The sequence below is a fragment of the Delphinapterus leucas genome, chromosome 9 (genome assembly GCF_059928025.1).
Source record: "Delphinapterus leucas isolate spDelLeu-1000000601 "Yukka" chromosome 9, BTC_Dleu_Yukka2, whole genome shotgun sequence".
NCBI lineage: Eukaryota > Metazoa > Chordata > Mammalia > Artiodactyla > Monodontidae > Delphinapterus > Delphinapterus leucas.
Genome location: NC_143137.1, coordinates 55,467,378 through 55,482,933, shown reverse-complemented (window position 1 = coordinate 55,482,933; position 15,556 = coordinate 55,467,378). Strand labels below are relative to the sequence as shown.

Here is a 15,556-nt window from a genome sequence, read left to right as displayed (position 1 = left end):
ACCTAAAGGACCTCTTCTTTCAACACATCCTAGGGGAACTCATTTTTATGAACTAGTCTAATATTCACTCAAGTTCAAGCGATTTCACATTGGCTCAAAATTTCCCTTCAATTTCATAAACTAGGTTGCTTTTACGAGGAAGCAAACATTAGCAAGTCAATTATTTATTTTTTTAGAGAGTTAACAAGTCCACACATGTTTAAACTCTAAACAAGTTCAGACTTGAGGGCTGCAAACAGATTACAAGTGCTACTGCTCACAACAAAAGGTCATATATAAAAATTGAAAAGCAAGAGTTCCTTCATAATCAGATTAAAACTGAGCTTTCTGTTATATTAAATAAGACATAAAAGAAATATTTCAAAAGTTCATTTTAGTTTTTACAATAATACTTTCATTAAAAATCTGAAGAAACATCAGAAAAATTCTTATGTATGGAACATGGTGTCAGTATTTTAAAGATATTATCTTCTTCAGTTTTAAATTATAAATTCTATTAATTCAATATTTCCTTCAAGATGCAAAGTGAATCTAAGTGCCCCCAAATGATACTAGTGATCTTCCTAATTTTGTTACTAAGACTAGCACATCACTGGCAAACACAAAAATATAAAAACTAATTAAATGGAAATTACACATAACACCAGCAAATTTCTTAACTCTGCTTTACTAGTGTTCGTACTATATTTCTTAGCAGAGGATTTAATTTTTCCTTTTGTATCTTAATATTATTCTTTCAGTATCTATTAACAGTTAAATAATTAAATATTTATTTCAAAAGGCTTAATTGATTCAAATACATAAAGTGGTATTAAGTAAAACATTAAGTACCATGGTTTTATTTTCCCTTGAATCGGAATTTCAGTGCCTCCTTCACTGGACTGAGAATTGGTGTAAAGCAGAGAGCAAAAAGACATTGTTCAATACAACTGTATAACTGAACTGATTAAATTACTTATAATTGAAAAACTATTATTGGATATCTTAAAATAGGACATAGACATATTTAATCTATACTGGGAGACTTAGATGCATAACCATGCATAAGAAAGTAGCCTAGTAGATCAGATGTCCTTCCAAGTCTGCCTTCTCACAGAAAAGGAATATAACATAATCCTCTATGCTACATGTAAAAGAATGAAATTAGAACACTCCCTAACACCATACACAAAAATAAACTCAAAATGCATTAAAGACCTAAATGTAAGGCCAGATACTATAAGACTCGTAGAGGAAAAACAGGCGAAACACTCTTTGACATAAATTAAACATAATCACATAATCACAGCAAGATCCTTTTTGACCCACCTCCTAGAATAATGAAAATAAAAACAAAAATAAACAAATGGGACCATATGAAACTTAAAAGCTTTTGCACAGCAAAGGAAACTATAAACAAGATGAAAAGACAACCCTCAGAATGGGAGAAAATATTTGCAAACAAAGCAACTAACAAAGGATTAATCTCCAAAATATACAAGCAGCTCATGCAGCTTGGTATCAAAAAAACAAACAACCCTATCAAAATATGCGCAGAAGACCTAAATAGACATTTCTCCAAAGAAGACATACAGATGGCCAACAAACACATGAAAAGATGCTCAGCATCACTAATTATTAGAGAAATGCAAATCAAAACTACAATGAGGTTATCACCTCATACCGGTCAGAATGGCCATCATCACAAAATCTACAAACAATAAAAGCTAGAGAGGGTGTGAAGAAAAGGGAAACCTCTTGCACTGTTGGTGGAAATGTAAATTGATACAGCCATTTTGGAGAAACAATATGGGAGTTCCTTAAAAAAACTAAAAATAGAACTACCATGTGACCCACCAATCCCACTACTGTGCATATACCCAGAGAAAACCATAACTCAAAAAGACACATACACCCCAATGTTCACAGCAGCACTATTTACAATAGCCAGGACATGGAAACAACCTAAATGTCCATCACCAGAGGAATGGAAAAAGAAGATGTGGTACATATATACAACGGAATATTACACAGCCATAAAAAGGAACGAAATTGGGTCATTTGTAGAGACGTGGATGGACCTAGAGTCTATCATACAGAGTGAAGTGAGAAAGACTATCATATATTAATGCATATATGTGGAATCTGAAAAACTTGGTATAGACAATCTTATTTACAAAGCAAAAAACAGAGACACAGACGTAGAGAACAAATGCATGGATACCAAGAGCGGGGGGTGGGGGGGGATGAATTGGGAGAGTGGGATTGACATATATACACTATTGATACTATGTATAAAACAGATAACTAATGAGAACCTACTGTACAGCACAGGAACTCTACTCAATGCTCTGTGGTGACCTAAATGGGAAGGAAATCCCAAAAAGAGGGGATACAGGTATAGCTGATTCACTTTGCTGTATAGTAGAAACTAACACATTATAAAGCAGCTATACTCCAATAAAAATTAAAAATAAATAAATAAAATAAAAGTAACACAACAACAACAACAAATTACCAATTTATTCCTTTTTATAACTATGGGAACACTGCTCTGAAAGTGAGTTTGCTGTCTTTTAAGATACATTGTTTGGGGCTTCCCTGGTGGCGCAGTGGTTAAGACTCCGCCTGCTGGGCTTCCCTGGTGGCACAGTGGTTGAGAGTCCGCCTGCCGATGCAGGGGACACGGGTTCGTGCCTCGGTCCGGGATGATCCCACATGCCGCGGAGCGGCTGGGCCCGTGAGCCATGGCCGCTGAGCCTGCGCGTCCGGAGCCTGTGCTCCGCAGTGGGAGAGGCCACAACAGTGAGAGGCCCGCGTACTGCAAAAAACAAACAAACAAAAGAATCCGCCTGCCAATGCAGGGGACATGGGTTCGAGCCCTGGTTCGGGAAGATCCCACATGCTGCGGAACAACTAAGCCCATGCGCCACAACTACTGAGCCTGCACTCTAGAGCCCGCGAGCCACAACTACTGAGCCCGTGTGCCACAACTACTGAAGCCCGCGTGCCTAGAGCCCATGCTCTGCAACAAGAGAAGCCACCACAATGAGAAGCCCGTACACTGCAATGAAGAGTAGCCCCCACTCTCTACAACTAGAGAAAGCCTGCGCACAGCAACGAAGACCCAATGCAGCCATAAATAAACAAGTAAATAAATTTATTAAAAAAAAAAAATATGTTGTTTGCCGAATACTTCAGCAACCACTTGGAGAAGTGTCTAGGAGAACTGCTAACAAAAAAAGCACAAAATATTCTTGTAATGTACAGAACATTCCTCAGAGTGTCTTTTGAATATGGTGTAGGTCTTACCTGCAGCACAGCAAAATGCCCCCTTTCCCAAATGGTTAAGTGAAACTAGTTTATGAGATAATTGTTTTTAAAAAAACATAATTTGATAAATACTTTTACAATGAGATCAAGAAAATATTACTTAATTCTTTTCTATACATCAAGATTCATATGCAGAAAACAAATAGCCCTCGACTGAGAACTTAACCAAGAGTGAAGTTAATTAAAAAAAAATACTTCTACGAAGTTTCAAAAGAGTGAGTTTAAAAGTCTAAAGTTACAGTATTATTTCGGCTCTTACTTTACTAAAAGCAGTTTTTAAAATTATCTTTGAATTCAACTAAGTTTTTAAAATCAATTTTACTTAAAATTCCAAATCAAGCTTTTCTCTGCACTTAGAAACATATTACTGGCCAACCTGTAATTAAGTAAACTTTCTCTAAGTGGGATAATTTCTTCTCCTTGCTCCACATGAAACTTAACAAACAGAATGTTCTCAAAAATTGCATAAACTGGCATTTTTATTTTTAGATGACTGGCTTCCAACTGGGGAGAAGTTCTTGGGTATGGAATGGTAGTGAAGGAAGGCCTTGATCTTCTGGTCCAAGCGTCCAGATCCTATCTTTCTCCACCTGACAAAAACTCTTCCCTTTAGAGAGTGGTTTCAGAATGTTGGTTATACCTCACAGATATTGGTAAGAGACCTGAGTGGTGATATGGAATTTTTCTTTTATTGGTGGGGAAATTAAACAGCCTTTGGTTTACGTAGCAGAGTAATAACCCTGAGTATATGTAATGACAACTCTAAGACACCCATTTGCAAATGCTAAACAATAACGGTGTCTTAAGAAGAGTGGCTCTAGTGTATTTGTGTTTGGAGGTCTTTTTATTGGAAAATACTTTAATATTCTCTCTTCTGTATTTTCAACACTAGTAAAGTGCCCTGAACTCAGCAAGATTTACTGAAGATAGTGACAAGAGTTTCAACAGCATATAAAACTTTTACCTCCTGTGTGTTCCTCATGGACACACGACTTTATTGGTGTCTCTGCTTCTGACCTCCAAATCAGGCTGGTCAATGACTGGCCTTTACTAGATCTATCTAGAATACCAAGGACATGGCGACCAATTGTTTCTTCAACAGCTGCTGTTGTCTTTACAACTTCTAAGAGGATCTTCAGAAGTCTGCTATTAGCTTTCTGGAGTGTATACCTGTACAGATAAGGAAACATTTATTAAAATATTTAATCTTTTTAAAGCAAACACTTACGTTCCACAAAAAAATACACTACAAAATATTTGACTTAAAAAATAAAATGTCATATGATCCTATTACAATAATATGCAATAGCACTTACAATGAAGTGCTTTCTATATTTATTTTATAATTATAAATTTTGTTTTCTTCTGAAAATTTTTCATCAGTGAACTATAATATTTTTTGAAAATGTGCAGCATTTTACTGACCTGAAAGAAATCAAATAACTAAAATTTTAAGCCAGTAGAGTTTGCAAATTAGAAGAAAATTTTAGGGAGATGCAAAATTTCAGTTTTAAAAAGTGTGGCAGTACCTAAGCACATGCAAGTTATTGAGCTGGTAATACCACTGATGGTTACTCTTATATATTTTACATTTAATCTTCTTTTATGTTAAATAATATATTTTAAAATAAATTCAAAAATTCCACCAGAAAAAAATATGCTTGTATTTCTGTAACTTAATGGTGATGATCTACATGGTTAAATTACAAAAACAGGCAGAGACCTGTTTTTAAAAAGGTCTATAGTACAATTTCATTATCTGCTAACACCAGAGGTAATATACCCCAAGCAGTTGATTATTTTATCTGCTCCAGAGACAGAAACTTCTCAAGTTACATATACCACACTCATTTCAGCCAGGAGAAGGAACCTATTTTCAACCAAATGGAATTAATAGTGCATCTCTCGTTTTTTACAGGTAATACATTCTTATTTTAAAAATTTTAAAAAATGCTCCTAACCACCCACCAAAATATCTTAGTACTCACAAATAATCACGGTTAACATTTTAATGCCTAGGCTTCTAGACATTTTCCCTCCTCTTCCTCTCTCATAAATACAGACATTTTAAAAACAAAAATGGGATTATCCTGGACAAAGTGTTTTCATAAGCTTTCATTTTTCCTTAACACAAACATCTTCATGTGTCAAGAAATATACTTCCATAAATGGTGACTCAGAAGGTTAACTGATTAACCTTTTGAATAACTAAACAACTCTCTTGTCCTAACAGCTTAATTCAACAAAGGTACTACAGTGGCAAACTATATATTTAATACATGGAGACAAAATAAGAAACTTTCATGTTAAAGGTCCTCTGACTTAAGACAGTTTCTCAACTTCACACTATGGGAGATTCACTGACAAGCTGGTTAAAGGATATCTGTTTTCACAGGCACGTGACATAACTATTTTAAGACAAAGTAATAAATGGAGCGGTCTTCCTTCAGTATTTGTCAAGTGAAAAAGACAGTCTATTTTTACACCTAGATCAAGTTCTCTGGTTACATAAGCAAGGAGATTAAAAATAAAACTCTAAATAATTTAGTTATTAGTAGGAAGTAAGTAAAGGGTTTTATTTCTATAGCTTTTTCTGAGGTTTTGTTCAAGCCCCAAACACCCCCGGACTAGGATAATTTGAAAATATTTCTACATAAGAGAAGTGATTAAAATTAATATGATGGTAAAAAGAAATAAAGAGGAATACTCATTTATCAACACTCACTACATAAATTCCTAAAAATTAAACACTGTATAATTTTAAAAATATACTAATTAGAGATAAATAATATAAAATAAACATTTTGTTTATTTTATATTGCCATGGTAACTCTAATTTTCATACACTGTCTTTCTTGTTTGAGTTCCATACTGACTGTGTTCCATACTGATGATCCAATGGGGAAGCCAAAATCTTAGGGGCCAAATTCCTCCATGCAAGCTGAGGAAGGAGGTTAGGAGGACACAGAGGGTTGACAGTCACAGATTGGAAAAGGAGGAAATTAAGTTAGTAGATATTAGTTTTAATTTAAAATTAGAGAAATTATTTTCATTTGACCAAAACAAATTTTAAAATACTGTGCTTACAGGCCTACTGGAGAACGGACTTGAGGATATGGGGAGGGGGAAGGGTGAGCTGTGACAGGGCGAGAGAGAGTCATGGACATATACACACTAAGAAACGTAAGGTAGATAGCTAGTGGGAAGCAGCCGCATGGCACAGGGATATCGGCTTGGTGCTTTGTGACCGCCTGGAGGGGTGGGATAGGGAGGGTGGGAGGGAGGGAGAGGCAAGAGGGAAGAGATATGGGAACATATGTATATGTATAACTGATTCACTTCGCTATAAAGCAGAAACTAACACACCATTGTAAAGCAATTATACCCCAATAAAGATGTTAAAAAAAAATACCGTGCTTAAAACTCCTAATATTAATGTAGGGTAACTACTCTCATTTTCATATTAATCTCTATAAAATCAAAGTAAGGGAAAGTTTTGTTAACATCGGATCATTAATTTATTCCTCTAAAAATGTGGGATGTGGATTAAAAGGTCTCATCTGTTATAAAGTAAATGCATGAAAGAAGTTAAATGCAGACTATCACTAAAATCATTTTTTTTCTCGTCATGAACAAACCAGGGGGTGGCTTATACTGAATGCATGTCCAAACAGTGAAGGAATAAACTCACAAGCACAACTTTGTTTTTTAGGATAAAAAATGGCATATGAGCAGAATAAAATTTATCAAGAAAGGTTCAATACCCAAAGAATGCTTTATCATTCACTGAGTGAAGTATATGATCAATATCCAATAAAATTACTTTATATACAAAAGATTTTTTTGATTTGTCTATTTAATCATCAAATACTGATTTTTTACATAGAGTACAATGTACAAATAAAATAAATGTACAAAATAAAAATAAGGACAAATAAAGTTTATAATATTGAGACAACTATTTTAACTCACTTTACATTGAAAAAATATGCATTCTGTATACCTTTCAGTGGACAGAATTTCAGGAGGCACCTCTTCAGGTTTTCTGTCCAATTCCCTTTCTTTAAAGGTCTGCTCCTCAATTTCTCCTTGGTTTTCATTTGCATTCTGTTTAAGTTTGTGAAAAGATAGAGAGGACAAAATAGAAAGAAAACCTGTCATCTTGGAAATAGCATGTCATTCTTCTATACTGTTATGACATGAAACAGAAGAAACCTCTGCGTGCAAAACAGATACTGTTTGAAAGAGTATTTAACTATATTTTATCAAGAGATTAGCATTATCAAAAAAGATAAAAACAGTCTGGTGCACAGATGAAAAAAATTTTAATGGGTTCAAGCTAAGGCATGCTATAATGCAACAATAAAGTTTGTTAGGTTACTCTGCTCCTTGGTGAAACAACAGCTGTTGCTAAACCACTGTCAGATTCAAATTACCTTAAATGGAATGTAAGGCATCTTGACCCCACCTACCTTAAATGTAAACAATCACAAATATGTTAAGATCATACCTATAAAAAATACATTTCACACAAACAACAAAGACACACAGATCCTACTGCATTGTGGATCCACTGCTCCTAGGTGGGTCAAAGTCCATACTACCTGTGTTTGCGTACTGCTGTTGCGCAGCTCACAACACAGCTTCTCTCTTCCAGCTAGAGACAGCTGCTTTAGTGCTTCCAGCTCCTCTAAAAGCACCCTCTCTCTCTCTGAAACCAGGTTTTCATTATCTATTGAGGATCTCTAAATAAGAAAAAAGGTCATGAGAGAATATTGTTTGCGATAGAAGGAAAAAGCAGGAATATTAAGCAGACTTCTTTTAACCCCCTGGAACCAACAGGCCCTGGTTCTACGCTGCTTCATCTTCCATGATTAGGGGTTAAAAGCATATATAAAGTTCAATGCAAAATTTGAAACTTAAAAAAAAGTTAATTAGGCCTAAATATTAAGCAATTTTTGCAGCTCAGTTAATATTATTTTTATATGCAAGTTTTGCATTGAAAATTCAGAAGTTTAAATTCACAAAATGCAATGAAGAAAAGCATAATTAATTTTTCCAAATGATATCTTATGTTCAACTCCCAATTTTCCTATTATTCTATATCTGAAACTATATTTCAAGAGTTCTCTATTTGTTATCTCTTGTACCTTAACTTTTCAAAATAAATTGAATAAATTTGTTTTTATAAGAACTTTTACATAAATATTTGCTTTTCTACGATGATTTTGTGAGTATATTATATACAGCAATTGAAAAGAATCCAGCTCCCAAATACCAAGGAATATGTAAATTTAGTCAAGAAAGTGGTAAGAACATTATGTAAATCTGCATTTCTCAAATCAAGAAGAGATGTTTCCCTGGAGAAAGTTCCAGAAACATACTACTTCAGATTTCCATTCATGATTAAAAAGATAGAATAAAGAGAGATAAAGGTAAACCTTGGAGGTGCTAATTGGTGTACTCACAAAACTATAAATAAACATGGGAAAACTGAATATCAACTGCACCTCAGCACAAAGGATTTCCAAAACTGTCAAAGTACTTTTGCCATGTATGGTCAATGGAATGTTTAAAAACAAACAGCCTTGTAACCACTTTTTCAATGCCTAAAAAGGCAGATATGTCAAACAGTAGAGAGATAGTGCACTCCAAGGTTGAGTTAGGTGTCCCTAACAAGATATTAGGCTGTTGTGCTGGTGGAGTCTGTTCCTGATGTTAAATATTTGTATTTATTCATATCACGGAAATAATTCTGACTTAAAAAAATAAAAAAGCTATATAAAGAACAATGCTATTTTAATTGGGGAGGAGAGGGACTCTGGGTCCCATACCTGGGCTAATTGTTTATTCAGCCTCTTGATCTCTTCTTGCAGCTGTTCCTGGTCTTCTCGCTGTCTCTCCATCTGCCGCATGTGTGCCTGCCTTAAAAGTTCCGTTGCCTGTTGATGTTCTTGGTATTGTCGTACAAGTTCCTGCCTCATATCTTCTAACTGTTCTTCATTTAACATTAGTTGTCTAGAAGCATCTATACTTGATACCAAAATCTCATCATGGAGCTGTAACAGTAAAAAAATTAATTAATTAATTAATTAATTAAAATTTCAACCATAAAACATTTTGTGGAAATCTGTCAGCACTGATATTTTAAATACAAACAAAAGTAATTCTAATACTGCCCCACAAAGCACCTCATTTTAAAATTCCCATTATTAAAACTAAAACATAAATAATTTTAAAAATTTGTCTTAATTATAATTTCAAATCAATGTGAAGTTAGTTTATTATCATTATACATGTTGTTCTCCAAAAGCAAAGTAACTATCAGTTATTTCAGATGTAATCTAAGGGAGGAGAAGAATTAAGAAAGACATTCAAGATTTCTTATACTCTTAATGAATAACTCCATTATTTCTCTTGACATTTTATAAGGAAATAATATAAATGGAATACTTATATTTTAAAATTAAATTTATAAAAAGAGAAATTTTATCTCTTTAATTTATATTATGCAGTGGTCATCAGAGTACTACAGAGAAATGCTTGATCAGAAACAAACTTCAATAATTTCTATTTGGAAATAAAAGCCTTATATTCCACTTTCTCATTCTCATAAGAAGTCCACTCCTTAATGGGTTTCAACAAGTACCTCAATTCCTGAAGAGCTACTACTTAAACAAATCATTCTGCCTTGAACAGTTGCTTGCAAATTAAAGAGGTTTACATGATTACCTCACAACTTTGCACTTCATAAAGAGTTGACAATTTTAATTGAATATGCCTCTAAAAAGATGTAACCTATCATGAACATGAATAAAAAATCTGAGGCTTCCCTGGTGGCGCAGTGGTTGAGAGTCTGCCTGCCGATGCGGGGGACACGGGTTCGTGCCCCGGTCCGGGAAGATCCCACATGCCGTGGAGCGGCTGGGCCCGTGAGCCATGGCCGCTGAGTCTGAGCGACCGGAGCCTGTGCTCCGCAACGGGAGAGGCCACAACAGTGAGAGGCCCACGTATCACAAAAAAAAAAAAAAAAAAAAATTGTATTAAGATAATTTTAAAAGAAGCAGAATTTACTACATTCTGTCAAAGGCCCAAACGTTGAGGTATAGACACAGGATAGATCCTCCATTAATGAATAAGTAAAGAAGAAGAGTATTAGTATAAATAGAGTAGAATGCTTTAAATTATCTTCTCAAATGGGTAGCTCTTTCCTTGTGATATTATCCTATTAAATTAAGCAAATCTTTTAATCACACATATTGCCAAATTGTAGTATAACTGATCTTGAATTGACTGAAACAAAATTAATGTAGGTATAACTTACAATGAGGTTTTACCATGCACAATGTGAACAGGACAAATAGGAATACTATGAATCTGACTAGTTTTATTTAATAATAATACTAAGTCATTTATTCTTACACTTTAAAAATCCCAATTTGAGACTGAACTGAATACTTATCTTCTCCATTAAGCAGTATTACTGTTAATATTTTTATAGTGAGGAAAATCACACTTTTTTTTTTTTTTTTTTTTTTTGCGGTACACGGGCCTCTCACTGTTGTGGCCTCTCCCATTGCGGAGCACAGGCTCTGGACGCGCAGGCTCAGCGGCCATGGCTCACGGGCCCAGCCGCTCTGCGCAGCATGTGGGGTCTTCCCGGACCGGGGCACGAACCCGTGTCCCCTGCGTTGGCAGGCGGACTCTCAACCACTGTGCCACCAGGGAAGCCCCCACACTTTTTTTTATAAGTTTTTATACTGAAGGAAGCATACTTACAGATTCTCTGACCATAAATGTTTTATCTTTGGAGAACATTTCTTCTGAAATAGTCAGTTCACGGTCCTTTGATTCTAGTATATCATCAAGATTACCCTTGTTTGATAACAGAACTTCCTTTCCATCTTCTCCTAACTCTTTACTAAGTGGTTTAAATTCTTCTCTAAATTTCTTGTCTGTTGCCTCGAAAATCTGAAAACCAAAGTGACCTTGTGATAATTTCATTTCATTTAAATAATGTTCTTCCTGACAGAGAGCAGATGCTTGTTTTGAAGATGGAGCATCTTCTTTTTCCCCAGATATTCTAGATAGTTCACTTTGCTGAGCAAATGCTATACTCATTGACACAATGACCTAAAGAAATTAAGCAAACAAAAAACGATTAGATCTATAAATACTACCAGGAATTTAAAAAGCAAGTTACCTCTCAAAATTACTCGAATTAGTAAAAAGATGGCCTCATGCTTTTAAATTAAAAGAAATCCTAGGATAAAGTGATAAGGAGATAAAGAGTCTCTATTTTACAATGAATCTACTGTCAAAGTATTTTACTGCCTGCCTTTTAAAAATAAATAATTGTAAAAATTTTTTTCTTACCGTAACAGCAATAAATGTTTGGTATAGAAATTTAAATATCTTTAAGTCAAGAAATACATTTCTATATAATTTTAAATGGCTTTAAAGTTTCAAATTATACATATGTACTATAAATTTATTTGATCAATTCTCTATGTTGACATTCAGACTGAATCCATTCTTAACACTAAACACCACTGTTAATAAATCTTTTAAACCATATCATTGGGCATATTCTTTCTGATTTCCTTGCAGTAAATCCCCAGAAGTACAGCACAAGTGTAACAGGGAAGAGCCAATTTTGACTCCACCTTTCAATCTGTTTCTTTTACTTTAACCTTTGCTTTTTGTTGCTTTTGTCATTATAATCATACATAATGGCCTGCCTCAGGGAACCCTGCCCTCTGCCTGAATGTGATACTGAAGTGCCTTTGTTCAGCTCACAGGGAGACAATCTGACCCTGCCCGACTGTGAATGGCTGCAGAAAAGAAGAAATTAACACATCCCTTCCCTGAGGCTGGCCATTCCAGGAGATATCTGTAAGACTTTTTACTTTACTTCCCCACCTCTTCCCACTCTCTGTTCTTAAAAGAAACTGGCATCCTAACCCCAATAAGATGGTTTTTTGGAGACAATAGTCTGCCATCTTCTCGGTCTGCCGGCTTTCCGAATAAAGTTGTATTTCTTGCCTCAACACCTCGTCTCCCGATTTACTGGCCTGTTGTGCAGTGAGCAGAGCGAGCTTGGACTCAGTAACACTAGGTTTCTGTGATTAGTGAAACCTAGCGAGGCCCTGCGCAGCTCCCAGGCACGGAGACCTTTTTTTCTCCCCGGTTTCTTGTAGGCAAGACTCCAGCCTCCATGACCCTCCCTGAGTTCCAAAGGGTAGATTCCAACAGTTGCTCATCAAGGGAGGAGCAGCCAAGAAACCACCTGAGGCCAGATTAAAGGGACCAGAGAAGGTCATCAAGATTAGGAGACCAACCACCTCAGACGGGAGGGCAAGCCCTGGGTACACCCTGATTTTGTCAGAGACCCCACCCTTAAACTACTGCTTTAAAACTCCTCATCAAATTCTCCCGGGGTGGGACACAGTTTTCGAGGGCAGGAGCCTGCTGTGTCCCCCTGTGCCTGGCAAAGCAATAAAGCTATCCTTTTCTATCAATACTTCATCCCAAACTCTGTCTCCGAGATTTGATTCAGCACCAGTGTACAGAGAAGCTGTGCTTTCGGCATCATTGGTAAGGATGATGATACAATTCAATCTAATCTATTTTACTTTCCACTTCAACTGTGATCCTGAATTCCTGCTTATTTTAGTTCCATCTACCACAGGTACTTAGAAATTCTGACTAGCAGCCTTGGCTCTGACAAGTCTAAGCCTCTGAGAATCAACTGTATGGATAACTTTATTTTGAGTTCCATCTCCACATATAATTTGCAGTGGGGGAAGCCTGACAGCCATAGTCTAAGATATAAGATACAGCATGCCTAGGATTTGAAACTTTCGTGCCTACTGACCTTCAACCTTTTCTGTTTTGCCTGTGGGTCCTGGCCATATAACTGAACTATCACTTTAATGTCCTGTCTTTTTTTTTTTTTTAATTGGGGTATAACTGCTTTACAATGTTGTGTTAGTTTCTGCTGTACAGCGAAGTGAATCAGCTATATGTATACATATATCCCCTCTTTGTTGGATTTCCTTCCCATTTAGGTCACCACAGAGCACTGAATAGAGTTCCCTGCGCTATAAAGCAGGGTCTCACTAGTTATCTGTTTTATATGTAGTAGTGTACATATGTCAATCCCAATCTCCCAATCCATCCCACCCGGCCTTACCCGCCTTGGTGTCCATATGTTTGTTCTCTACGTCTGTGCCTCTATTTCTGCTTTGCAAATAGGTTCATCTGTACCATTTTTTTAGTTTCCACATATATGTTAATGTCCTGTCTTGACCCTGATTTGCATATCTGGGGTCCTGATTCCCACCTGGTTCCTGCTAGCCTTCCTTCCTTCCTTCCTTCCTCCCAGTTGCTATGTCTTCTAGCAGGTGAATGGAGTCCTACTTCAATAAAATAATGCTGATGATGAAGGACAAGTACAACAAGAATAAAGGCAGCAACAATCATTTATCCATCCCTTGTATTATTTCATTTAAACCCTACAGTAAGCAGCTACATAGCACAGGGAGATCAGCTCCATGTTTTGTGACCACCTACAGGGGTGCGATAGGGAAGGTGGGAAGGAGATGCAAGAGGGAGGGGATATGGGGATGTATGTATACATATAGCTGATTCACTTTGTTATACAACAGAAACTAACACAACACTGTAAAGCAATTATACTCCAATAAAAATGTTAAAAAAATTTTAAAAAGTAAAAATGAAAATAAAAATCCTACAAGGTAGGTACAATTATTACCCCAATTTAATCAGATGAGGAAACTAAGGAGAAAGATTAAGTAGATTAAGAGACTGAGTGATCTGCTTGTCTCTTTGACCCTGAAAACAAAGAGCAAATAAATGGTGAAAGGGGGGTTGATATTTTGCAGTCTTACCTAGGCCCACCTTCTAAAATGTAACATTACACTACTACTTCCACATCAGAACAAATCCGCCTGGAAGATCTGTGACAATTGAATTAGGAAGAATAATTATAATAACAGTAGTCAGTGCTGAGAAAACTGAAGCACAGCAAGATTAGGAGCCATATCAATGGTAACATATGTAACAAATGTTAGAGATTTGAATCAAACTGTGTCTAATTATAGAGCTCAAGCACCTTAAACACTACATATTATACTGTTTCTGCCCAGACAAACCACTACTACATCTCACCTACTAAACTGGACTTCCTGGATGCCTGTGCCAGCTTACCCAGAACCAGGGTTTGGTGGTAATGTTCTGGACACTGTCATCTGGAAAATATGCCCATTACAGCAAAATGTCAAAGACAGAGATGAAAGAATTAGTGAACTAGGCAATACAGCTTAGCAAAACATACCTTCAATCACTAGTGGTCAAGGCCTTAAAACTGGCCTCTATTTTAATCTCTTGCCTTGAACCTGATCTGCCTGTCTCTCAATACTAAGAATGCAACATGGAAAGACAAAAAGATTAAAAATATGAAAGAGAAGCAAAGAGATATGAAGAACAGAGTGAGAATATTCAACCAACATCTAATCAAGAGTTCCAGGAGGACACACTAGAGAACAATGGAAAGAAAATATTTCATGAGATAATGACTGAGAATACAGAATACACCACTCCTAAGATTCAAGAAGGCCAATGGATCATAGAAGAACAAATAAAGAGAACACCAAAAACAAAAAGAAGACCTTAAGGTTTCCAGAAAAAAAATGTCTTCCCTATGAGGTAACAACAGTTAAAACGACAAACACTTTCTCAGCATAAACAAGAAAAGTCAGAAAACAATGGAATGTTATCTTTATAGTTTTGACATAAAAATAACTGTCAGGGCTTCCCTGGTGGCGCAGTGGTTGAGAGTCCGCCTGCCGTTGCAGGGGACATGGGTTCGTGCCCCGGTCTGGGAAGATCCCACATGCCGCAGAGCGGCTGGGCCTGTGAGCTATGGCCGCTGAGCCTGCGCGTCTGGAGCCTGTGCTCCACAGTGGGAGAGGCCACAACAGTGAGAGGCCCACGTACCGCAAAAATAAATAAATAAATAACTGTCAACCCAGATTCAAATGGTGAACAAAACTATCTTTCATAAATAAAAACAAAATAAAGATATAAAATGAAGACAAAAACAGAGTCTACTCTGAATAGACCATCAATAAAAGAACTTCTAAAGGATGTCCCTTAAAAAGCAGAAAAGTGATCCTAGAAGTTAAGGCCTAAGAAAGGATTAGAACATTAAAAATTTTTT

At 36.2% G+C, this 15,556-nt stretch overlaps 1 protein-coding gene across 15 annotated transcripts in view; it reads right to left on the bottom strand.

Annotated features, from left to right (window-relative positions):
• AKAP9 (A-kinase anchoring protein 9) overlaps positions 1–15,556 on the bottom strand; it is a 149,664-nt gene that overhangs the window by 59,924 nt on the left and 74,184 nt on the right. For 12 of the 15 annotated variants that reach the window (XM_022585485.3, XM_022585503.3, XM_022585513.3 and 9 more), the window contains 5 exons: positions 11,092–11,445; positions 9,147–9,371; positions 7,917–8,057; positions 7,316–7,419; positions 4,277–4,482 (listed from right to left, as the gene is read on the bottom strand). In XM_022585485.3, coding sequence (XP_022441193.3) covers positions 4,277–4,482; positions 7,316–7,419; positions 7,917–8,057; positions 9,147–9,371; positions 11,092–11,445 — 1,030 coding nt within the window. The remainder of the gene's footprint in view (positions 1–4,276; positions 4,483–7,315; positions 7,420–7,916; positions 8,058–9,146; positions 9,372–11,091; positions 11,446–15,556) is intronic. The other 3 variants (XM_022585539.3, XM_022585530.3, XM_089917611.1) reach the window with 3 other exon arrangements.